General features: G+C 39.1%; 1 protein-coding gene across 1 annotated transcript in view; it reads right to left on the bottom strand.

Moving 5' to 3' along the window:
- Positions 1 to 426: 426 nt before the first annotated feature.
- fstl4 (follistatin-like 4) overlaps positions 427 to 27,263 on the bottom strand; it is a 169,687-nt gene continuing 142,850 nt past the window's right edge. Inside the window, exons 7-15 of the mRNA XM_041051793.1 lie at positions 24,934 to 25,054; positions 21,478 to 21,639; positions 17,728 to 17,862; positions 16,316 to 16,342; positions 14,867 to 14,985; positions 12,997 to 13,146; positions 7,544 to 7,651; positions 1,338 to 1,447; positions 427 to 1,129 (exon numbers count right to left, since the gene is read on the bottom strand). Coding sequence (XP_040907727.1) covers positions 427 to 1,129; positions 1,338 to 1,447; positions 7,544 to 7,651; positions 12,997 to 13,146; positions 14,867 to 14,985; positions 16,316 to 16,342; positions 17,728 to 17,862; positions 21,478 to 21,639; positions 24,934 to 25,054 — 1,635 coding nt within the window. The remainder of the gene's footprint in view (positions 1,130 to 1,337; positions 1,448 to 7,543; positions 7,652 to 12,996; positions 13,147 to 14,866; positions 14,986 to 16,315; positions 16,343 to 17,727; positions 17,863 to 21,477; positions 21,640 to 24,933; positions 25,055 to 27,263) is intronic.

Raw genomic sequence — 27,263 nt, 5'->3', positions numbered from 1 at the left:
TAAACAAAATTGGAAAGCTTTTTACTCTAAAAAAAGTGAGCATTGTGCATAGTTCATAGTTTGTTAATAACCCCTCTTCAGGTACCTATTTGCTGTGATAACATGGAAGGAAGTGCAATAATGTACAATTCTGTATAGTTAAGTGCACATAGATCACTGTTGCACTGAACGGCATTGACACTTTCTCCCAATAGAAATATCACAACAGGGTTTCTTAATGTTTTCTCAATTACTCTATTTTTAAGTGTACTTTTGTTACAATAAACCCAGGCATGTTTCCCTCTCGCTCAGTCCCAGGGTTGAGTCCACAACTTATGTTCATGTAAATCTTTATAATAGGTAATTTGGCCTGATCGTTCCTTTTTTTTCTCTCTTACCTCTTTCCCTAATCCTACGACTCCTGCTTTTTGTTTTTTTTTTTCCCACTCATACCTCGCCGACCCAGACAACTGTGTTCCCTCTCTTGATGTCTGACACCTCGCAGTGTGGCGTTCTCTGTTTTCCGTTCAGGACAAAGAGGGACTCGGCCGATGGCGTCACCAGGTACTGTCCGAACAACCCGCTTGAGACCACCACTCTGTTGGGGCCTCCCCAGGGCCAGGCTTGGGCAGCCAGGGGCTCCTTGAGGCTCCGGAGAACCTCAGTGTGGCCCGAGGACAGATCGGCAAATAGCAGGTCCGTGCCTGAGCCTGAGGTGGCCACCACCACATGCTGGTTGGACTCCGTGAAGGAGGGCTGGAAAACCAGATCAGAGACAGCTACAGGCTCGTCAATTTCCTGGTTCAGACCCAGCTCCCCCTGGAATGACACTGTCTGAACTATCAGCTTTGAGCTGAGTGGGTCAGGTGTCACAATGTAGCGGCCGTCTGGTGATACAAAGGGCTGACCTGTGACATTCAGGTTCGGACCGGTCACTGTGTCCGTCACGCTGTCGATGAGAAGCTGGGGCGGGGCTTGTAGGTGGCTCTTGCTCTGGCATTGGATGAAGTAGAAGCCGCTCAGATGCGTGTAAGCCATGCTGACTGGTATGCAGCTGTAGTTCTTGAGGCTGATGGTCTTGACACGGTGCAAGGTCTCCAGGTCAATCTTGTGTACCGCAGGTTCATTTTTGAGGAAGACAAAGGCAAACCTGAATCGGCAAAGTTCAAAGGAAAGGTTAATAGCCTTTCTAGATTTTTGTGGGCAGTGATTAATACCCATCTAGATTCTCATTAGAATTCTCATTTGCTCTTTTCTCCTTTACTCCAAAAGGACAGATGTGATGAGTGAGCAATGAGATCGCCTGTGTTTTAAGGTCAGAGGTGGCTGAATGTGTGCATGTGTGTGTGCTGCTTTACCTCACGTGAGTGATGATGAGGTTGGTTGGAGGAATGAAGAAGTCATTGACTCTCTGGAAAGTTGTGCGGATGGCATGATGTACTTCTCCCACACTGGCTTGAGGAATTACCTGTAGACAATGCATAGAACGGTGTGAATACCAAAACAAAGGTACAGGGTTTTCAGAGTTGCATGTCCCCCAGAGGGCAGAAGGAGAACTGAAGGGAAGGCAAAGATAGGGACATTGTGATATTATCCAGTGTCCAGTGCACGAACAGATGTCTATAAATCCACTTAGAAATAATACTCCTAGATACTAATAGATACTTCTTTAACTGCAGAACATGCCTGAGAATCCTCATGTTTTTAAGTTTCCTTCAGTATTAAAGTAAGTGACAGTTATCTGTACATCCATGGTTACACTGCAGAAAGGAACTACAAGTTGCTAATTCGGCATACTCTCCATTTCAGCAAATTGACAAAAAAAATGAGACTCAACTTGAACTCCACAGCAAAGTGACTCCATGGCACCGTTATACTTAGTTTACATCCTGCAAACCTCCCAAATTATAGAAACTTTACTTTCAAAACTTAATAGAACAATAGAATGGCTGGGTCTTAAAAGGCTGATTAATAATGATACAATTTATGTTAAAATAGTCAGTTTGGACAAGTCCTTCACCGTCCTTCATTGTAACATTGTCATTTGTAAGGTAATCAACATTTACAAAAAACAAAAATCAAAACTATATGAATGTCAGAAGGGAAAAGACTCAAAACAGTAAATAAGCCGAAATGTCAGGCTGACATTAGCTTGTCCCAGATGAACTGGTATTGGTAAATATGTCAATAAGTAACAAGAAGTTGTATTTCAGAAATGTCAAAGAAAAGTTAATTGATTGACGGTGTCTCAATTACATGTTATATATCAGCCTCAAAAAGCCAGTATTAGTGGGCCTACAGTTCAGTGTCCTCAAGATTCTACTTTATTAAAAACAAAAGAAAAAAAATCTCTAAGCTCTTTTACTGTAACACAGACTTCACTTTAAGTTACTTGTTTAAAAAAGGAAAACACAATTTTGGATGATATTAAGTTCTTGTCCTTGTGTGGTTTGAATGCATTTACTGCAAGTTGATTTGGGCAAGAGAGACCGTCAAATCAATGTAATGTGACTCTTGTTATAACCAAACCTGTGACCTTTTAGCTTCACTGGAATGCCCTGCTGCTGTTAGTCTCTGTAAATGAAATAAAGCCTCATATCTCAGGTCTTAACAGCTGTAGCTTGTCCAGGTGACATGCCCATATATCCTGGAACAGATAAACATCTATAGTATATGACTTGAGCTGATGAAAGGCGGCCCCGCCTCAGTGCTGTGATAAAGCATCTTATTCAGTAACGGTTGTCTTAGGAGCACACACCACAGTAAAAGCCCCATCTCTCATGTCACACACCTGGCACTGAATCAGCATGTTTGTGAAGTGCAGGGAGGAGTGCATCCACTTTTGATGGGCTCCCGACGCACAGCGTTGTCCCTGACACATGCTTCATCATGCATGCCTACACGATCAGGTCACAGTCAAGGACGAGCGAGGTGGTTTATGGGACCTGCACATGTGAGACTACACTTTTTTTTTTTAAAAAAGCAACCAGTCAACTTCTGCTCTGAAATGCTACATCTAGAGTAAATCCAGCTATTTTCCCTCTCATTTAAAACCTTCATATTCTCAGAGAAACATGGCTCTGTGAAGTGGTTCTAGGTTTAGACACCGGGGTAAATGATGCTAGAGAGCATATAGAATATTCTTTTAAAACGAAAGAACAGAGTGTAAAATCTGTTTTGATGTCTACACCTACACCACTAAAGCAGAACCTTCACCTGATGCCCAGTGGGGGGCCAGACTCCACACTCCTTTCTCAGAACCATCAAATGCAAGGAAATAAAAATAGCAGTTTTAAGTTGCCGAGTTGTTACCTCTGCTGCTGTGCTGCAATATATTTTTCCTGTATATTTTATCCTTTTTTAACAAAACAGATCAGCTTGTTTCTCAGTGCTTTCGAGACACGAAAAGAATTCTCGTTTAAAAGTCATTACAACTGTTGTAGAACACAATGACGGGAGTTAATGAGGTTCAATGTAGTATCGCTCATGTATTATTAGGCAGCTGCTGTGGTCTCCAGGGCTGCAGGTGCTCTCAACTTAATGCCACTGGCTTCCCTTTGTCATTGCTCATCCTTGGATTTCATATCCACACATTCAGCAATGAGACCCAATTGAGTTTTACTCTGCTCTTGCCTCGCTGGCTGTCCTAATACCTGAGGGGGATTTGGTTCTGACTGAGTAGCTTTTGCTTTTCAACAACATTCAGTCTCTAGAAGCCTTGAGTAGCTTTTTCCCTCTTTTAACTACAATACGTTCCTCAAATGCTTTTGATTTGTGTCATTTAGGAATTTCAATAAATCTTACAAGACACTTATTACATTATACATCATAACCACATGCAGAGCGTGTAACGTGGGTACAGAAATTGTTTTTTTTTTTAATATACTGTCAGAATTAGTCATCCTGTTACTCCTGGGGAGCAATAAAGCACATTATGGATTCTGTGGAAGACTCAGAAGCTTGTTACTAAGGATCATTGCTCAATGCAGAATTTTAATTTTAAATTAATTCTTCGTATGTTTTAATCCCTGAGGCATGTATCATAAATTGGTAAATGTATGCATGGTGATATACAGATTAGATATTCATAGCATGTATTTTGGATACCAGACAATGGTCTAAATTCAGTTTCAGGCTCTCCTTAACCTCACCCAGTACAGATAACTGTCAAGTACTAAAAGTTAATGAACAAGTCCTTCAAATTAGACAACTAAAAACATTGTTTGTAGCAGCCATCCAGAATGACAAATTTCCTGCTCTGATGCCCCTATAAGCAGAACTTTCAAAAAGCTTTGCAAAAGATTTCCAAACAATGGTTTGGATAAAGGACAACTATGACGTTTTGTTGGCCCATTCATCTGTATTTACTGTAAAACAATCACCAGCTTGATTTGAAAATGAGGCTGCAACAATGACGAACTTCCTGTACCTTAATGAACAGCTTCATCAGATACATTTGGGAACAGCACACAAACTGATTGCATCAAAATATTTCCAACCATACCCAGCCCTACCTGTAATGACTAAAATTTGGGTTGATACAGTGAGAACTAATTTACAAAAATAATGTCTTTATATGATACTTTACAAAACATAATGATACAATGATAATGAAGTGGTATTACAAAAGTAAAAAAGTGCCTTTTATGAAGCTATTTAAAATATTACACTGTAAAAGATGGAGATGATTTTCCATGTCTGAATTGAAAGTTTATAATTTCCTGCTGTGGCAAATTGTTGTTTTGCTTTAATTTATAATAATAATAATAATGATGATGATGATCATTCTTAAACATACATTCAGCAAACCTAATATAGAGATAAATGAGGAGAAAACAGATGGGAAAAACAGTAACCCCGTGAGTTAAATATCTTCATGGCACGTAGACACAGACTAGACTGACAGTCTGAAAGGCCATGTCTCTCTCAGCCCGGTAGAGATTCCTCCATTTGTCTTCTCTAATGAATTGACAATCACACTCCCTCTGATGTTTACACAGAGATATTGAGCCATCCTAAAATTTAGCTGCTTAAAAATACCACGCACACTGAGCTGAACGCACACCACCCACACAAATTGACATGCACAAACACAGACACACACTCATACACATGTATGATCCGCTGAAGCGAAGCGGTGCCTGTGGTAGTGACAGGCTGCTGCTGAACAGGTCAATTACTTTCGGTCCAAATGATAATGACATTATCAGGCCATTTATTTGTCGTGTGATCCACGTGGCCTCCAATCCATTATGCGGTCTCCCCGCAATTGCATTTTTGAGCGATTCATGCCCTGCTCTCTAATTATTCATTACTCCTGAACGACTGCGGGAAGAAGGGAAATGAATAAAATGAAAAACAAAAAAAAAAAGCAAAGCGTTTTCTGCCGTTCGGGCAGCAGCCATAAAAGGGAGAAATGTTATGCAAAGCTGCTTTCAGCACTCTGATTGTTTCAAATTATATGAGGAGAAAATTGTTTTGTCTGTGATGAAAACCATCTTTTCATAGAATTTTCTGCTTCATTTGAGACTATAACCTCAGACACAAGTTTAAAAACAACTCTGAAACAAATCCCCTGCTAGTACAAGTACACTCTATGAAGAAAAGGTTAAAAACTGAAGCACAGGCAAATGTATGTACGCACACACAAAGTCTGCTTGGCTACGCAGATTGTAAATCAGCAGAAAACTGTTACAACCCACACACAGGTGGTTGTCTTGTCACTACTTTTTGTTGCCAGAACATAGTGGCACCTTTAGATCTAAAACAATAAACCATCACTGTTAAAATTTCTCTTTAAAAAATCTGGAAATAATTGTGGAAATAATACAAAAACATGAGAAAGTGTTATTTATAGAACCATTTGACAAATGGCCGCAGCACCATTAGCAGCAACACAACCACTGATTAACTATTAAAAATTCACATGAAACGACTAGTGTTCAAAACCAATAACAGCACTGAACAAAATAATTTATGCATTCAAGTGATTTTCTGAATATAAAATTAGTCATTTCATTTCAAAGATCCTCCAAAGAATCATAAATTTGAGTGTATCATCCCCATAATGAGTAGACACAGAACATCCCCAAACAGTAAAGACTGAACACAACACCTCACACGATTATAATGGGATCCTTCCCTCCAATGGGACAAAGAAGAACAATAAACATGTTTGTGTCTATTACAGAGATTACAATGGGATCCCTTGGTGGCTTTACCAGTGGCACCGTCCTCCACTGCTGCGCAGGCAAACAGACACACATATAAATACTGGCCCCATAAAAACAGCATCATACCTCTCCCACGGGCACCAGCTCTGCTCCCTCTCCCTTCCCCTCCACCTCCCCGACCCTCTCTGAATCCTCCTCTCTCTTTGCTCGCCTCACCCAATCCCCCGAGGTGGATTAAATACAACCACACCTGTGATCATTTCTCATTTGTGAAGCCTCCAACACCACCGGTCCAAAGGGACGCCAGCTACAAGACAACAGCACCGCAGCTGTGAATTGCTGTTTTGCTGGTTTGGTAAATGCTCTAAAACATACAGAGATTAGATGTTGTCACGCAAATACTTATCACATATACAGGAACACAGGTACACAGAAGAGCTCAATTAGTTATGAGGTGCTCTTCTTCTTGCTCAGAGAACTTTCTTATATAGCCTATTCAGATTAATTCTCCCGGGAAGATAATTGCTCATCAGAGTTTACAGATACATAAAATACACAAACACATACACAGCAAAAGGAGGTGAATTGCGGTGTAAAAATGAGACTAACAAAGAAGGGCTATTTGTACTTTTAAAGCTGCTTCGGGTAAGATTTTATGTAAGATAATCACCCACCTTATTTAAAAATGATGCTGCAAGAACGATGAACTTCCTGTACCTTAATGAACATCTTCATCAGATACATAAAGTAACAGTAAAGGAAGTGACAAAATAAAACTCAAAACCACAACACAAAAATTACTTCCAAACAGTAACAAGCAAGCACTGAATTTATGTGAAAGTTGTCATAAGTTGTGATGAACTTAAAGAAAATTATCACCTGAATCTGTAGCACTTTGTTTCACTGAACTTTATAGCAAGTTTCAGCTCACAGTTTAGTTGTCCAGCTCCCAGCTGTACTGCTTTTTTTCAGTGAAAAAAACTGTAGAAAACCCACTGTAAAATACCTGCTCCACACCAAATGGTAAACAAGCACAGTTAGTGAGTAGCCACTGAACACAGGGTTTAGCAACGAACGAGCCAGATATTTCCTTCAGGAATCAGTAGATACTAAACACAGAGATAAAATAATAAGGAAATATTGGACTTGACTTCAAATGAATTATACCATTGATCTGTATCTGCTGGATGCGTAAATAAGCAGCTGTTTGCTAACAAGTTCACCATAACAACTTAAAAATGCCAATGTTGTAGTCACAACTCAATTCCACTGCCCCCAGGTAGCAAATAAAATCAGTTTGGCTTGTCTTTGTGGAGTTACCACTGCAAAAAAATTTAACTGCAATTACCCAAGACAGCTTGTTAGCATTTTTAAATCACAAACACACTTACCTGAAGTGTTGGGTGTGTTCTGTCCATATCTCCCCATGTCAGGACCCACACCTGGTCATGTGATTTGTCATAGAGCATCTTCACTGGAAAAGGATCTGTTGCTACTGCCTAGAGGAGAAAAGAAAGACAGAAAGGCAGTATTTTACAAATACTGATGTATTTGTAAAAACAAGAAAAACATGTCCAGTGTATGTTACACTGAACAGGTATTAACATATCAGAGGCATTCTTACAAGAACAAACCATTGCCGTTAGATAATAACAAACATTAACAAAATAATGATATATGTAAGATCAGTTTATTTTGCTGATAAACTAGAGGAATACTCTCCTCAATAGAGAGAGTCAGTCAATGTTATTGGGCATTATTAGCTTATCACAGATATATTAGTATTGGCTGGACATGTTTGAAGTTATTTAGAAAGTGTTGCCATTACTGTTTTTGTTCACTAGACTGCACTGAAGAATCAACAAGTCATATTTTTAAACTATAGAATGTAGCACTCAGTACATATCGTGGTCATAACAATTTCATAATCATCTTTAACAGCTGTTAGTGTTACGCTATGGACCAAACAAACTAACAGATGAAAGCAAAAACTGTGGACAGGCACAGACATATGCTTGAAAAATGGATATATAACAGACTTTCTCACCATATAGTGTGTGTATATCTTTGCATACACTGACATTTCATCCAAATAAACAAAATAAAAATAACTACAGGATTTAAGTTAAAAAGACAAGACAGGTAAACACATTCAAGTACATTGCTCTGTGTAAGATTTTGCATACATTCAACCAGGAGTTGTCAAGCTAGTTGTCCAAGATGGCTGAGCCGCTAAATAAAAATTTAGGAATACAGTAGTGACAGGATCTGCCCGTTCGCTGCCAAAAATAAAATCCACTCACAAGAAAGCAGATGAAAGTTTTGAGAGCATTAGATCAATGATAGTGGTTGTGATCTCGGGAATAACAGTCACGTGCTGCTTGGGACTTGTGTGTGCTTAAGGCATAGTTTTCTCCTCACAGACTACAATATTGCTCACGCGAACAGACATATTCTGCCCGCTAGTGCTGTGAAAGCGCGCACAAAAATAATAGCCGTGTTGTACGTGACTCCTCTGTATCTGCATGCGTGGATCTCATTTGCGTTTATGGATTTTGGCAGTGTAATGCCGTCATAGCAGAGACAATAGAAGGGAATGGAGAGGAGAAAAAAGGGAATGTGGAGACAGGAACGAGAGAGAGAGAGAGAGCTGGAGGGTGTTGGGCGTATTCAACCTCAGGTCTGCTGCAATGTCAACAACAAGGAATAACACAATCCATTACCCTGCTTCTGGCTGGGTGGACAGGGAGCTGCTGACACCCTCACCAGTGGAGCGAGACCACGAGCTCTGTGTTCAGTAATGGGAGGTCCAGCCCTCTGCTCTCCACTGGTCAGGCAAGTGTCAACTCAGCATGCGTGTATGTACTGTATGTGGAGATGGTGGGCTGCTTTTGTGTGAGTTTAGCTTCCTACATGATGGGAGCAGAAGGTAAAGCTGAGGTCAGGCCATTCAGAGGACTGGGCTCTGTGTCCACCTCTAACAGCCCAATGTACTGTGACTGTTCTGTTAAAGTTGGAATTATAGAACCAACATCAGTGTTGGTGTGAACTGAGACAACATGAGCAACCTTTTGAGTTCATAAAGGTTTTTACATTTGCTGTTTCTGAAAAGAGTTGTGTATTTGCTTTGTACGTTAAACGGAAAATAAACTGAGCAGTAACAGCTGGGAGTTAGGTCTTGATTTAATATCTGTTGACTGTATGATTGTTATTCAATGTTTTTTTTTTTATCTGGTTTTGGTTTGGTAAACTACAGAGAAAGTGAAAGTAGTCTCTCATTTTATTCTGCCGCTCTGCCCCAGAATCAATAATGGCTCATGCTGTATGATTACCGCAGTACCAGCAGGGGGGCACTTAATTTAATTTGTATTTTAATTCTAACATGCAGGATTTGTGTTTACCAACAGCCACCAAGTGGCATCTGTAAGTGAGGTGGTGCCCATGAAAATGCCTCTGGGATCCCCACTTACTGTACAATGGTGGTTCTTGATGTGTTATATTAAATGCCAAATTCACAAGAAGGCACAAATAATTAAAAAAATGTGTAGACTGCATTTCATTTCAAGTACATTAAATTCCCCCTAAAGCAACAAATCAATAAAACTGCACAATTTTTTAAGGGAGTCTGGGGCTGAGGATGAAGGAGTGTATTGCACGTACTGTTTACTGTTCATGTATTTGTTTGTATTCTGATCATGTCACAACAATGTCAAGAAAATATTCCAGTTCTCTTAATAATCTGAGTTTAGATACATATTAGATATACATTTACACATCTTGTTTCTTCTGCTGTGACCACTTCTTCCTTGGATTCAGATTCAGTAGAAAAGCAACTGAACTCTAAGACTAATGAGACCACCATAAGTTAATAGTGAAGCACTCTGACTACAGAAAGTCAACCAAAAATTTAAGGTGACTGACGTTAAAGGGTTTGATCTACTGTTTGACTGTCAGGTGATTTCATGGAGGTCCAGAGTAGATAAACCACAGCAATAAGAGATTTCTTTGTGACAACAGAAATAGAAATGTCATCCTTCAAACTAGAATATCTCTGTACTTCATAAAACAGAACACATTTTTGTAACTGCTTGCAAAAAGATTTTCATTTGAGCTCAGAGAAAAGATCAAGTATAACTGACGCCTACTTGACCACTTCATGCCGCCTCACATTGATTTACTGCAGCTCAGAATGAAACTACCATAGTAAGTTAACATGACTACATAACCAGAGGTTTTGTGCCATCTGGGTTTCTTTATAATTAGCCAATCTGCCATTTGTTTTCAGACTCAGTCAGACTTAGGTGGCACAGGTTTGGCAAATCAAAGTCAAGGTGAGATCCCGTTGTGGAGCAAGATAAACAAAGGTGCCATTTCCTCATGTGCAACAGCATGAAAACAAGGAAAGCCTTTATTGATGCAGCTTCTCCAAATATTTACGGCCTTCATCTAGTGTCTGGTGGTGTTCATGGCTGTGCCTGAAGAGTGAAGGTCCTTAATGCTTCAATATTATACTTGTTAAGGAAAGGATGCTTGCTGTCTGGACATCTTACATACTCCCTGTCCTCCTGTGTTTAGTTGCCTTAGTGAAGATGAAAAAAGCAGTATTCTGACTTTACCCTTAAAAAATAAAATCTGTTGTTTTGTTCATGCATTCCTTCTGTCAGTAGATGAAGAACATTCATTGCAGTCTGGTATCTTCTCTCTTGTTCTCAAAGCAATGGTTGAAAAGATGCTACAGATATGCTTTTAAGAAAAAGAGCCTTGAGATAACAGAGAAAGAGAAGAGAGAAAAATAGGATGGTGCATTAACCTCCTGCACCCCGAGGCCACAGAGGGTCTTCAAGTACGAGGGATGGGGGTAGGAAAGAGAAGGATAGGGCAATGAAGAGAAAGAATGCAGTTTTACAGCATTGGAAGGAGAAAGAGGGAGAAAGAGAGAGAAAGAGGCAGCTGGTGGACGGCAATACACAAAAGGTCATGGTCATGTACCTGAACTTTACATGTTGTGAGAGCATCTTTTGTGTCAGAATTTAGAGACGAATAAGTGACAGGACTGATAAAAGTGAAGTGGTAGGTAATTTCACTAGTTTTCAGACATGTCTCAGCAGAAATGTGTGTTTAAATATCTAACATTTCATTGCGTTTTTTAAAAAAATATTATGGTTACGTTACAGGTTTTCTATTGACATTTTTGCGCTGCTACCTGCTCAGTTGACCATCTAATCTCATTCTCTCTACTCAGACTTATTTCCCTTCCCCTCTCCCGTCCCCTTCTCCTGGAGTTAGGCCTATTTCCTCTCATCCTGTATCACTGTATAAATGATGCTGACCCTGGGAAGAACCCCTGAGGGATTCAGTCTCTAAACAGCCGTTACAGGCAAGATGAATGGCGAAGCAGCCAGCACCCACCTGGGCACCATATTGTTTCAAGCGCTTTAGGTGCATTTGATTTATTTTACCTTGCATGTGGTCTTCTTACATCGGTGGCAGATCACATTGCTGATGCTGTTTGACACATAGCCAAACACTGGTTACATGGAGGAATATTGACGAGATGTATATACTTAAAAATGTTAATGTGTTTTGTGTTTTTTCCTACTGTGATGGCCAAAATCATATCATTCTAAAAGGCTGATGCTGGAATTGTAGGTCCAATGCAAAAGGCAGTAATATAAGAAAGAATATAATGTCAGACCACAATGCTATTCTAACCCTGTTTGGATATGTACTGTAGTAAGCAAACTTGAACCAGTAACCCTGAAGTTACATTCATGCTTCACTGTTTGTACTTTCAAGCAATATGTTTCATTTTTACCAGAAAAGCCTTTAAGGATGAGGATTTACTGATGTGTAAATGTAACGCTACCTCGGATAAAGAGTTTGGCTGGGGTTGCAAGAGTATAAACTTAGTAAAATCCAATAGAGAGCAGAACAGAGCTGCTAACATTATCATAAACTCTGATACAGAAGCACACAGGACCAGCTCCCACGCAGCAAGGAATTACTACACAGTCGATGTGCCAGCTGTGAGCACAGTTCTAATGTAACCCATAACCTAATAAAATAATGTAGTTAGTTAACAATCGACTCTTTGGCTTTAAAAGTGATGCTAGGTTAAGACTGTTAGTTATGCTAATGCATGCACCTTACCTCGGAGCAGATAAAAACACTTTTGCTCTTGTGCTTTTGGTTTAAGACACGCTTAAAAAAAATAAAAAGAGAGAGAAAAAACTCCACCACTCTCTAAACTCTTTAAATGCTGAGTAACACTGTTACTAGAGCTCAGTGCACACTGCTTCATCATGCTGAGAAATTCACAGCTTGACAGGCATTTGATGACTAGTTATGGTTTCTAAGCTGAGACTGGGAAACCACTGTTTAATAAAATACTGAATGATAAATGGACTGCATTTCTATAGCCTTTTTATCCAAGGTGCTTTACACTTTGCCTATCATTCAGTGCCACCATGCACGGTGCTGGCCTGACCATCAGGAGAAAACTGGGGTTCACTGCCTTGCCTCAAGAACACTGTGACAAGAGGAGGACAGGGGGAGCCGGGGAAAGAAACAATGACCCTGTGATTAGTGGACATCCTGCTCTGCCTCCCAAGCCAGCCACCCAGAATAAAAGATATTTAAAAAATAAAATCTTAAATTTGAATTTTATTAATCAGCAATAATTGTGCATTTGCCCTTGAACTTACCCACATCTTCTTCCAGTTTACTAAAGTTTTCTGCAGAAGTTTTAAAATGTCATTCACTAACTTATAGATAGATCATTTCTGAAATTATCTGAAACTAATCTTTAGTGTGTTGTGACAGGCCTGATACCTGCTCCACCCACCTGCACCACCTTCTGTGCCTGAATATCAACGACCAGCAGTCGGCTCTGGAGGGGCTGCGTCACGTAGATGTACTTATCCCTGATGTTGACTGCTGAGGACCACACGCAGTGCTGGGGTGACACCCCCTCACCTTTAGGGCACATCTCCTCCTGTGAGGAACCAACAGAGAACAGAGGGGATGATGTGGGTGGAGAAGAGCAGCGGAGGGAGGAAAAGGTTGGCAGGATTTACTAGTGTGTCACAGATCATCAGTGAGGTGTTTTTTTTCCATTATCATCCATCACCAATGATTATTGCAGGGCAAAAATCCAAAATTGTGGGTGAACTATAAATGCATATTTTTTTTTAAGAATCAGAATCAGAATCAGAAAACTTTATTGTCAAGTATGTTACACATTCAAGGAATTTGCCATGGTGTTGTTGGTGCAAAAACAGAAGATAATAATAAAAATATAAAAAGAAAAAAGAAAGAAAGAAAGAATTAAGAGAAGGATAAAAAAGAAAGAAAGACAGTACTAAGAGAAGGACAATCGTTACAAATGATGTGCAAATCTGTACAATAATGCGCAAAACACAAAAACACAAAGTACGATCATTGAGGTAAAGTGTGTGAAGTGCAAAAAAAGAGGAATATTGCAGTCCACAGGAGTGTTAATATAACGCATACAGAGTTGTGAATTATGTAAATTATTTTAAATTAAGATTTTAAATTAACAACAGATTACAAGACACAATGAAGAGCTTTAAGACAATCAAAAATACACAATATAAGTAGACACTTGAACAGAAAAAAAATCTAAAATAAAATAAGACAGATTTAAAAGAACTATTAAAAATATAGCAGTTCCAACCATGATTCCCAGGCTTATCAAAGGTGCATACTGATGCCTTTTCCAGTGTGTTTCTTTCCAATAATAATTTCATTACTGATGCTCCTAATAATAGTCATTTCACTATTGAAACCAGTGTTTCTACTCATAAGGTAAAAATCACACTTTGCATCAGTTTGAAGCAGACATCAACAAGCTCATATACCACTGCTGACTCAAGTAACACATCACCTCCACAGGCCCCGCAGCCTGCTGTCTTTGCTGACTAAACATTTATGCACACACTCCCTCACACATATTACGTATGCTTTTATGTAATTACTAATGCACATGCACACACCCACAAGATTGTGTTTCAAGAGTTTCCACCTCCTCTCCACCTCACCAAAGTGGAGAAACTGCTGTTTACAGCAGGAACTGGCTAACACATGGCTTACTGGGTTTGTATTGATCTCTAATACAATTACAGGCTCCTGTAAAACCCAAATCCCTCAGAGGAACAAGCAACTTTTACCATTTAAAGCCCATTGCTCTGGGAGAAGGATGTTCTCCAGTGGATTAAAAACCTTGGGACGTGTAGTATAGACTCTATAGAGTCTACTGGTGCGAACTGTTGACTAATGGACACAAGTAATCCCATTATAATTAGTAAAGTGAGGAACCCCTCTGTGACACAGGGAATGGAGAAAGGATGGCCATTTTAGTTGTGATTTCTTTTCATGGTGAAACGGCAAAGAATAACTATAGAATAAAGCAGACATTCTTTTTTCCTTTTGAAGCACACAACTGGTACAGCTCAGTTCAGCTTGTTTGGATTATGGTACAACAACCTAAAAGACATATTACTTACTGGGAGTAAGTAATAGTGCTCTTACCTGATGTGATGGGTACATGCCACTGCTTATGTAAAGACATACACTAAGTGGCATTATTCTGCATTACACATAATTTGATTTTTAAAGGCATGTGCTTCGCAGTTGCAAACAGCACTATCCTGAAATCCATTTAGTGAAATAACCATGACATAAACGTTACTCACATAGGTAGCAACAATCCTCTCTGTCCGCTTCATATGTCTTCGTATCTCACATTCGCTGGGCTGGAGAACTGTGATGCCCTCATCAGAAAACACATAGAACATGTTCCCCACACTCAACCCTGAAAGACAAAACAAGTAAACAGAGGCTGTCGATAAAAAAAAAAACTTTTTAAAAATCAACAAATACAAATTAAAACAGCAGAAAATCCCACTCTCCTCTTATCTGACATTTGTGATGGACAATTCAATTTCCCTGCCGGAGGAGACACAGCAAGACTCTTGTTAGCATGCTCTCATGTTAACGGGGATGGGCAGTTTGTGGCTGCCAGCCATTTTGACAATGCCTACAAAGGACCCTGTCAGCAACATGTCCACAACATACTGCAGCAAGAGGCATCAAATTAAAGGCACTGTCTCTGTGAATAAACGTTTCACATTTTGTCTGCTTGTAAACAGGTGTAAACAGCTGCTGATGAGCTACCAGGGATCACAGTCTAACATTAAGGCATTTGGATGAGCAATTAACTATTACTGCTTTCAGGAATACATCACACGAAAAGAGACGATAAGCATAAGCACATATACACACTAGGCATTCATCAACATTTAGAAAATGCATCCATAGGCAAAAACTATGATGGTGATTGATTTGTTTACTGTTGCTTTTTGCACTATAACGCTGTCAGATAAAACACAGCGCACCACAGAAGGAGCGCTTCCCAACAGTTTGAAACTGTGTCAGAAAAACACAAAATATACATGTAGATGAAACACTGACAAATGCACGCAGACAGACACAAAATAAACACTTGCTCGCACGTAATAAACACACTGTGTTAATGAGGAAAAATAAGCTCTGAATGATGATAAATGCACACAAGTAATCCAAATGCTTCCACTGTGTTAAAAACCCCACTGGCTTCTTTTGGTTCTGTGGTAAACCTGATGTGGTGATATATGTATATTAAAGAGATCGTATTTGTATTACACTCTAAACCGCAGTGGATTTTCCAGTGCAGTAGTAAAACTGTACCATGCTTGTGTGGTAATAATATATACAGCATAAAGACAAGATGGATTTGTACACTGCTGAAAACCACAAAGTTATTTTTCTTGTAACCACTTCACTGGGTCTGTGGTGTTATTTGCAAAATACATAAAATTTCTGCTTGTGTGTAAATGCCCCCCGCCCCCTTAGGTGATCTGAAAAACAGATTAGAAAGCACATAACAAAAGGATGAAACACCTTGGGCATGCAAGGGAGAAAAGCAAGACTTGAAGAAAAATTTGCTGGAAAGAAAACAACTTTGTGATTCTTCTGGACAATATGGCAAACATCTTGGAAAGTGTAGATATCCAGCTGCAGGCAGCGAAGAGCTGCAAAACATGCTCGCCACATTTTCTTATTCACAAGAATACAAAGGCATTTTGTGAACTGTGATACATTACCTTCTTCTCTCCAAAGAATGTTTGCAACTGCAGAATCAGCCGCCGCGCAGTAGGAATGCAAAGTGGGGAAAAAAGAAAGAGGAAAAACATGAATTCACCTTAAGAAAAAAAGTGAACAAATCTTCCAAGAAACAGAGGAGGTGATTTCTCTTTTGCCATTTCAAAACAAAACATATTTGACAGCTACAAAATGTTCCTCACTGCTATTGACAGGACCATATTTCTTCTTAAATCCCTTGATTTAGAAGGAAATATGACTTGTCTTGAGAGAAGACAAGTAATTGATTATTCTGTTTAATTTCAGCTGGCCTGATAAGCTCTTTCTAGATAGGAATGGTTAACTTGCCAAAATGATGCAATCTAATGAAACTATCACAGAAACATAAAATATGTGATTTAACTGTCTAAAACTTAGCATTTCAGTTAGATCGCCACATAATGAGGCCTCTTACACTGCCCACAGTCAGAATAAACAATAGAGTGACTCATACTGATCCTCTTCCATTATGAAAATACAGAGAGAGATAACTCCAACTTCTGGATTGTCCTGTCAAATTGTGTTTTTTTTTGTTCACACCACATAAAGGATGAAAAGGTTTCTAAAAAAGTGATTGCACTTGTTTAATCTTTGTTTTTTGTCCTGTTCTCACTGTGTTCCTTCTTCTGTATTATAAAAGGAATAGACCTTAATAAACATGATACTGTATATATTTTTCTGCTCTTATGGGTGTCAGACCTGAATGCCTGTAGAGATTTAGACTGTGTACCTTATGCTGGGATCAGAACAAAATATTTCTGTCTTTTTAGATGTTCAGTGTTTCAGATCAACCCAGGGTGTGGTTAATTTCGTACAATGTTCCTGGAGGGGACAGCCATTGATAGCCACAGAGATTTGCCATATGTACAGCTGTGCATTGAAGAATGATGTTTGCTATGGGCCAGGGGTAAACAACACATCATAGCAGTAGTCAAACTTAAACAGAGAAGTAAAAAACAATCTTTTTTGTTTGTGGGATGTCATGAGGCCTTCCAGACGCTGCATTGGTTTTCTTCCACTCTGACACTATACAAGATTAAAAGAGCAAATGTCATGCCTGATGCTCACTTTTGTTCCTGATGCCTGACATCTGTAGGGTAAAGACATTATCAATCTGATATTGTGTAGTCTGATCTTGACATTAGTGAAAAAGATGCCAGGCTGTCAGATACAGTTAACGTAAAAGCTCCACTCTCCTCAGGAAATGTGCTGCACTGCCGCTTCACAGTTAATATGTTATTCAGCCATCTGCAGGCATGAGGAACCACCTCCCGGCCAATCATTTGACATGAAGCAGTTGAAGCAGTTGAAAAGTTACTGCGTTATTGTTAAAATCTCTACAGGAAAACGTGAAAGCTGGAAGTGTGTGACTTACGGGTCTTCTTGGCTGAGTCTTCAACAAACAGAGAAGAGATATCCTCGTCCACTCCAACTTCGTTCTTGGCAATGCATGTGTAGGCTCCAGTGTCCTCGTACCGGACACTGCCAATAAAGAGCTCGCTACCGTTTGCTACCAGAAGAAAGGAAACAAACAGAAAAGGAACAAGTGTTACTCTAACAGTTTATTAACAGCTTAATTAGAAAATCTTTATGAGGTACAATGCCATAAAGAAAATTCATTAAAAATGCATTAATAAGACAAGGCTTAACAACCAGCTTATCTGCTCTGGACTGGTCTAAACTTGTAAGGTTTAGTTCTTAAGTTATTTATTACTTTCATTAAAAAGCTGAACCCAAATCCATTTAAATTCAGTAAGCAGATTCAATACTGGATCTCTGGTGTAATACAATACTGTTGAACTTAAACCCTGGAAGTGTGTGGGAGTAATCTGACAGAAGACTCTCACACACTTAAAAAATGTACTGGTATATCTGTATGGATGTTGTGATCTGATGTCCAGCAGTCACTGATTCTCGGGAACCAAAACTGATGTTCATAACAAAACTAAGCAAAATGAATGAAAGGCAAATAAATAACAATGGACCCAAAATGGGTCCTAACAGGGCTGAGAAATGGATGTTATAGACACCTGAGAAAGTAAACAGCGGCAGGGCACACAAGTTTACCATGCTCTGCTTAGGGCACAGAGTGGGATTTATTTTGAGCTGGGTAAAAAAAAATGAATATGGAGGAATGAATATGATGCAAATATTACTTCATCTTGTGTCAGTAAGAAAGGTGAACAGAGAGAGATGAAGAGAAACTTGAAATGTAGTCATAATATGTGCTATCAGACTCTTTTTGTCACGACCTATATTTAACAACTGTCTCTGAAATGTGACGAAAGCACAATTTCAAATAAATGATTTTGATAAATTTTGATCCATAACTGCTGGATGTGTACAACTTCTTTGAGCTGTTCATATGAACTTTAAAGGTGATGATTTGTTAAAGTTGTGTTAACAATTTTTCACAATTCGTTAAAAAAAAAATGAAGGTTTAACTTCAGTACAAAAATTAATATTTGCATTTGTTACATTCAATAGCCTTTTTGTCTTTCAGTACATTTTCCCACCATGTACAATGCTGCATTGTTTGCCTCAAGTTGCAGCAGTGATGTCAGATAGTGGTGACAGGTGATGTTAAGACACAGAGGTCATCATCAGAGGCAGACTCTCTGATGGTTGCTGTAGCATCAAGCTCTGTGATGTACAGCTGCACTCTGATCCTTGAAGTACTACATACATCACACAACACCACATGCTCTGTAGCATGGTGGGAGCTGAATGATGTGTGTCACAGAGAAGCTTTTACAGACCATGTTGTATAAGAACATTAAAGGAAGCTTCAGTTTTCATCCCATTCTGTACATCTCTTGAAGTATCTATAGCATCTATGCTCTTCTACAACATCTAATGTTCACCCTCTTCTCTGTTAGTCCCTCTTTGCTGTTAGAGTTCTTCCATTTGCCTCACATCTATTTGCTACCTGTTATATCTTAAACCTAGCATACTGTAAGTGTTTGTATTCCTGCAGAACCAAATATTTACCAAACAGCAATAAAGCAAATACTCGCTCAATTTTATGTTGAAAATGATCTGTACCTTCTGATTTATGCCTACTGGGTCGTAAAATAACAAGACATTACAGAAAGCTTTTCGCATTAGCAAAATGTCTTTTGGATTCTGATAATAATTCTCTTATCGTGGGAAAAGTGTGTCATTCTTTGAAGAGAAAACTGCCTTGAAGCAGGCCTTCACAGGATGAGACACCAATTTAATTACTTCTAATACATAATCATGTTCAGATCAATTCTTATAGAAAACCACTGAATCAAATACTCATTAAATTAGACTTTATATCCTTATTTGCAGCCTTGTAGCAGTTCATAATGACAGGGGTTGGAGTGATTTTGTCTTAAATTATGTAATAATTAGTCTCCTTTATTGCTCCCCATGGGTGTTTTACTACAGCAGCAAAAAGGGCATGTGCCCAGGTCCCAAGAGTCAACAGGAGCCCCTGGCCTTAAAACAGCTATAATCACTATTTCAATATTAACAACAGACCACATGACTAATTTTATGTGAAAAGGGTCCCTCGCACCGACAAACCCATAGATAATTAAAATCTGACTCTGCAATTCCCTTTAGCTCGATGAAGGTTTAAAGCATCTTTCAGCTCATTGCTTTATTTTCCTGGCCCAAAACTGTTTTGGATCATTGTCACCAATCTCATAGAGTCATTTTCAGCTGCACCAGGCAGCTGTTTACATTGGAAAAAGCTCTAAAAACCTACTGTAAACTATCTGCCCAGCACAAAACAGCAGATAAGAACAGCAACTAGCTGCTGGATAAGAAAAAGGAAAAAGTTACATTAAGCTCACTGAAGAGCCACATATGCAGCTTACATCCATCCATTCCCCTTGATTAACGAGGGGTGTGATTATAGTGATTTATGCAATTGAAACTTGGCAGTAAAAAAAAAAAATATGATGATGAGCATTCTTCCCAAAATGCATTTGGGTCAGAAACTACAATGCCAAACGTCAATGTATCCCTGTAGATATGTTGGGACGTTTTCTCAATAACACACAAAGCAACAGGGAATATCTGGGATGGATCTAACACAGGCTCAAGTGGTTTCAGCACTGCAGACAGTTCCTGAACACGGTTTCATTTACTCAGCAACACAAAGAAGTGTCATTATTTCCTGTACAATTGTGGCTAGCGCTGATGCTCCTCACTGTCAGTATGGGACTGAGATTTTACAGAATTCAGCCAAAAAAAAAAAATTAGGATAAAGGCAAAACTTTGACAGTGCCGTTATCACATTCCTGACACATGACATGTGGAAACAAAATGGCAAATCTCACCTCCTCTGTGCTTTGATCTTTTGTTGATGGCTAGATGAAAATGACAATCTACACTACCTAAGTCACTTTTCTACTCTTTTCCTTTCTCTTTCCTTTTTTAATGGAAAAAAAGACGCAAATTATCATTGCAAGAAGGACTCCTGCCCCTTGTCATTTCCCACATTAGTTAGCAAATGTGGAACTGTAGCTACCACAGTGTTTATGTGTTGGTGAACCTTGCAGAACCTCCCTTGTTTGAGTGTTTGAGGGTTGATAACAGGCTATTACCACAGGTAATGACCCACACACAGCCAATAAACTCATCCTTAATGAGAACTAGGCCATAAAAAGAAAAGTCATGCTCCATTCTGCTCCTTCTCTCTGATACTGAGAGTGTGTCTTTTAAAACACTCTTATAGCCTGGATAAGTAGCTGCCATCTCCTGACACACAGTATATCTCATTTTTATTTCCATGCTTTTGATCTCCCTCACTCATAAAAAATGTTTATTTTGACAGAGGAGCAAAATGAAGCCAGTTGAAGAGGGTGACCACAAACTTTGTTTCATCACCTTGGTATGAAATGAAGCTAAATGGACATATCAACAAAATGTTACTGCTGACAAGTGACTTCTACTGACTTTTCAATAAAAAAGAAGTTTGTTTAACAGAACGATATTGATTTTCAAGCTGTTTTTATTGTCCACATGCATTGTCTTGGTTTATAGAGATTTCTGCAGTGTTGGCACACAACAAGATGTGACACACAGTATCTTCTAAAATGCATAATATGCTGACAGCACTTCCCAAAATAATGGAAAAACTCCTCTTCACCTATGAGAGACAGCTGCTTGGAGGATCTGGGCTGCAGGTCCATGCCGTTCTTCAGCCAGAGGAGTTTGGGATTTGGGATGCCGTCAGCGTGGCAGTGGAGGCTGGCAGATACGCCGGGCTCCTGGGCCTGCGTCTCCGGATAGACCAGGATCACTGGAGGGACTGGACGCACAAACACAAACAAAACCAAAGACACAAACAGGCAGAGAGGAGAGGGGCGAGTGAAAACATAATTACACACTGTTTCATGGTAGACCGTAATTCCTGGGGGAATACAGCACAAACACCCACACGCGCAGTGCGCATTGAAGACTTTGTCTCACCCCAGCATGGAATATATTCACACATAACAAGAATCCAGGAGCTCTGGGGCTGCTTTATTACAGCTCAAGTCCTGCATGAAATAGATGTTGGACGTATCTACCACTTACCGCCTCCTCCAGGGAGAAGACCACAAATGAATGTGGAGGAATCGAGGGGGAAGAAATGAAATATGAGGTAATAGTTTACATGAACAGGTAAGATGTCGTTTTCTGGTTAGGCTGCTGGTGCACGCTCTCAACCTTGAGGCTGCTGCCAGGTTTTGATGGTCCCTCCTTCGAGGAGCTCAATCATCTTTTCCATTCAACTTACAACCCTGCCCCTTAACCCTAATGCAATATTCATTTTACATCTGTTGCTTGCTTGAGCTTTTTCTTTCTTGAAGTCTGTCTTTCACCTTATTATTACTATTTTAAGTTTATTTTGCGTTTTTATTTTTTTATTAGTGGTGTAATGTAGCTAAGTATATTTACTCAAGTATTGTACTTGAATGAAAGTTTGAGGTACTTGTACTTTACTTATTTCCATGTAACTGTAGATAAAAAAACAACAACTTAAGTTTCTAAAAAAACAATAAAAAAAAATAAAAGACTAAATCTGTTATTTCCAACAATTTTGACTTGTGACCCCTTAAAAACAGTTGGGGCCATGTTTAAGAGCTCTGTGAATTTTCATCCTAACAGACAACTGCACTACACCTACAGAAATTCTTACTTTCTTCCCTTTTTAATATGTATGCACATAGCATTGCAGAAACATTCTTGAACAGCACTGATACCATATTTTAAGGCACCATAGTACCACAGATGGAGACTGCGACTGTGGCTACTCCACCGATACTGAAGCTGCAGCATCGTCATCCTTCTCATTACAGTATAAAAGGAAGCACGGGTGTTATTGCTTTAATAGCGCAACAGGATGCAAACCGCCCACTTAGTTTAATGTGGCACTTGGCTCCCCTTCATTCCACCTTATCTCACCTTGTGCTATCTCGCTTGATATACCTTAAATCCCCAACACAAACATTTGGTAATTGCGCTCTCCTGATAACTCACCCTTCAGGACCCTAGTCTGTCTCCATGACTCCCATCCCATCAATCCCTCTCCCTCTTTAGTTCAAGGTCTAAAATGCAGCTGCATTTCTTTTCACTTAGCATCTCAGAAAAGCAAAACAATCACTCTTATTTCCTCTCTTAACTGACAGAGGCTCAGTGGAATATTTTTTTTCCCCTCCTTTGTCTGTCACCCTCAGACAAAAGTGCAGAAATTAGGGAGGGTAGTGTCTTTGATTTGCTGTTACATGTGCAGGGCTTTTAAAATTCTTCCTCCACAGAGTTTCTTTGGAAAGATGCCTAGTAATACAAAGTGAAGGTAGGGGAGACGAAGGCCCTTATGCATATGATTAATATGCAAGACTGCGTGCTTTGAAAAGTTCAGTATTTTAGCTTAAGTTGCTTTTATCCGATGTATATAATCAAGTAAATATGCATCATGCAAACACAATTACTTTCATGCCTTATGTAAGTAATTATGTTATTTTCCATGACAAGAGAGTCACTTTGATGCAATGCTTTGACAGTTGTGTTCTGTGAAACACATGTATGAACAGCACTGCTTTATAGATACTTTATCCCGGGAAACAAATTGTTTTGACACGCAACTTCTGAAACACTGAAGCATAACTTCATTATAAAGGAAAGTCTAGATAATATGGAATTAAACAAGATAAACAAGTACTTGTTTGGATAAAACAAGGACTGACATGATTAACTGATTAGGTGAATGACATAAAATTAATATGCAACTGTTTTGATAATTGATTAATTTGTTTGTTAGACAGAACAATAGATTTCACTTTTTTCCTGACATTTAACAGACAAAACAATCAATTATTTAAGAAAACATTGGGCAGATTAATTAATAAAGAAAATAATTAGTTGCAGCCCCACACAAAACAGACTAATAAGAGACAGATAAAAAGATAATTTACAAAAAAAGGAACTGCCTTTGACGCTTAATCCTTATAAACTTTGGTTCTTGCCAAAGACTGAAAAACACAAGGCAATTTTGCATCTGTTACTAATTCTAAACCTGCAATTATATTAGTCACTTTCTGTTTAAATTATTCATTCAGCACATTAACACTGCAGCCCATTTGCCAATTCTAGCAATTCCCTTCGCATTAGTTTCACTGAATTAAAGGTAACAAATTGTCAAATGTGTCAAGGCAACATATAACAGCTGAAAAACTGTATCAGTAGAGAAGCCCCATGGTTCAGTTTTATATGAATGATGCTTTTTCTGCTGTTGCTCCTTGTCCTTGGAAAAGTCTCTCAGAAAGTCCCAGAGAGGTCACACTGAAACTCTTAAGTGTTTTCTTAATGTTATGACCTCGTATTTTGCAGTTTGTACATTTTTTGTTTTGTCTGTCTTCTTTTTTTATTTCTCCCTTTGCTAAACCACTTTAAATTAGTTACTGTTTACTTCCTTAACTTACTGTTTGTTCTTGTATGACCAGTAGTTGGAAACCACCCAAAAAAGAGGTACATTATTTGTATTTATGAAGAAAATTAACAAATAGAATTATAAATTTCTGTAAGCCCGATCTTTAGTATATTTACTATCACAATTACCACTAACATAAAATGTAAGTTGAGGGAGGCAAATGTTCTGTAAAATCTTTCTTTGCATGTGCACAAAAAAAATTCCATCAGATCCGCTGTTTTCTCTGTGGTGAAAAAAACAACAACAAACAATTCCTTGAAGCCATCTCTTCCATGTAAGAGACACATTGACTCGTACTTGAGCCTTTATGCTGGGGAGCTGTGATGGACAAAAAAAAGTGTGGGAACCACCTCTTATATGACAGTGCTTCACTTGATGTATTGGTGGTATCCTTTCCTGACATTTCAAGAGCAGGTTGGATTAATTGGTTTTGAGACTGATCTTTAACCAAAAGGCCCCAGGTTTGGATTGTCACTGAATCCTTACCATCCCTATCAATGGACCTGTTCTTCGCTGTAACCAGGGCGGCTAATATCCAAAAATCCCCTCACCGAGGAACCACAGAGTAGCACAAACAAAACTAAAGCATTTTGTCCCAAAATTGTAAGTAAGAAATGAGCCACTACTGACCATTCACCTGCAGCACATGTGTCTGATAGAGGTCTTCATAGCCATAGGCATGGCAACTGTAGTTCCCCATGTGAATGGTTGTCACCTTGGTGATGTACAGGGAGCCATCGTCCCCAAAGTCCTGTAATACAGGGAAGAGATGGAAGAGGAAAATTAAGTAAAGAATGGGGAGGCAGTGGTAGTGGTGAAAGAGCGCAAGAAGGAAGGGGGGGGGGGCAAATGATGGGATGGGAGAAAAACAGGAGGAGTAGGAGAGGGAAAAGTGGTGAAGAATGGGGTGCAGGAAAGAGCCACAGGGAGTGAGGGAGAAATGAAGATAGCTTGATAGAATACATAAGGATGCGTGGAGAGAGCAGGGAGAGGAGAGAGGAGGCACACAACAGCAGGGAGTGATGGGAAAAGACAAGAGAGAAAAAGAGTGATGTGAAAAGGAAGAGGGACCATGAATCAATGGTTTCCCTGTTGAGCTGCAGCAGACGTTGGGGAATTTGATCCTCTTCTCTCCCCTCATCACGCTGCCTCAGCCTGATAAATGGCAAGGGTTAAAAATATAAAGCCCATTAGGTTGATGAATGGAGCTGGTTGTTGTTGGTGCAGCATGCAGCAGTCACCAGGGGGTTCCAGCCACTGCTTAGGGTGGATTAAGGCATTAAATAGTTTGCTGTCCCACCAAGTGGCAGAGCAGATGTCCTGATGCAGCTCTGTCATGATGTGGAAATCACAAACGACTGCTTTCTTTCTGAGGGCCCAAGAAATTAATGTGACCTGACAGAGGGTGAAAAATGTGAAACAATTTATTTGTAAGATGGACGGCAGAGTTTAAGCAGACTTTTAAGTTCAGAATTTACAATTAAGGTGAACCATACAACTACACCAGGGAGGGCACTTAACACAGAATAGGCCGTTTGGGTTAAAAAGTATGACTGTAATATATCCGGAAATTTATGCCAGATATATTTTAGCTTAAAATCTTAACTGTTGTGGTTCCTGTGGGGGGGAAAAAGGGTATCTAGTGAGAGAAGTTGTTAACCTTTGAGTAAAAAAAAAAAAAAAAATTAAAAAATCTCTTAAATTATGTTATTTTGTTTTGATTCAAGGAAAATTATATTCTTTTGTAACGGAAAGAGCAGTGGCAGAATCATGGCGAGTGGCCGCACTGAAATTAATCAACTTAAATTGCTATGCTGCAATAGTAATCATCATTGCTTTTTCATAATACTCAGAACAGTACTGATGCAATAAAACCTGCATATACTTAAGAGCCACATTCATGTTGTGTACCAAGTGGTTGCAATGCACATGCAAATAAAACCTGCTGTGTAATAATGGTTTTTAATCAAATAAATATACATTATTCATTTAATTTCTGAATTAATGAGGATCAATTTCACCTCAGACATACAACCCTTTGTATTATACTGTGGCTTATACTTATACCGTGGCTACAGCAGTAGCCATAGTCTAAGTAGTTGCAGCAAAATGTATTGTTATTCCTTCTGTTCCTGTTTGTAGTTCTGCCTTTTTATTTTTCCTCTCCTGCAACTACACCTGCTGAAGCACGTCTGAACCCTGCAACACACAGAGTGCAGTTACTTTTTGGAGGAAACAGCTCTACTCAAAATGTTAAATACCCAGTTTTGATTGAGAGTTAAAAAAAAAAAAAAAGGGAGCAGGCACAGTGAAAACAGCGTAGTGGAGAAGACAGTGGACAGAGAAAGACAGATGGAAAACAAAGACCAGAAAGAGGATAAGAGAGAGCAGATAAATGAGACTGACTGTAATGGAGGCTGAGCTCTCAGGTTTAGGGGTTATGTGCCAGAGTGCAGAAAGATTTCAATCACTGTCAAATGAAACTTTGAAAACAAGCCTGTTTCCATTCAACACAGTTCAACAGAGGAAAATGGTGTGCTGAAAGGACCTTGACAGGAGAATGTCTCCTCCCTTTTCTTACCCAGTTTCCTCTTTGACCTACAGTACAGCTGACTTGAATAAAATGTTTAATGTAAAAAAAAAAAATAAGAAAAAGAAAAAAAAACTCCAAAGAGGAGAACCAGTCCTGTTAAATGAAACATGCAGTACAAGCTTATGAAATATAAATCCCAGCATCCACTTGGATGTTTATCTTCTGCCCTTTATGGACTTTGGGTAATTAATTTCAATGTCTACATTCTTATTCCTTAATGCTTGATTAAGTCTTACAAAGTCTCTCAAAATACTAAATATTTAATAAAACAGAAAGCTGTCCCAACTACCTAAATTGGCCAACTAGCCATTAGAACTTGGTATTTTCCTTTAAATATCCTATTTCTCTTGTTCTTTGCAGCCTACAC

This window comes from Toxotes jaculatrix, chromosome 12 (genome assembly GCF_017976425.1).
Source record: "Toxotes jaculatrix isolate fToxJac2 chromosome 12, fToxJac2.pri, whole genome shotgun sequence".
Classification (NCBI taxonomy): domain Eukaryota; kingdom Metazoa; phylum Chordata; class Actinopteri; family Toxotidae; genus Toxotes; species Toxotes jaculatrix.
This window is presented reverse-complemented; position numbering and strand designations above follow the sequence as displayed.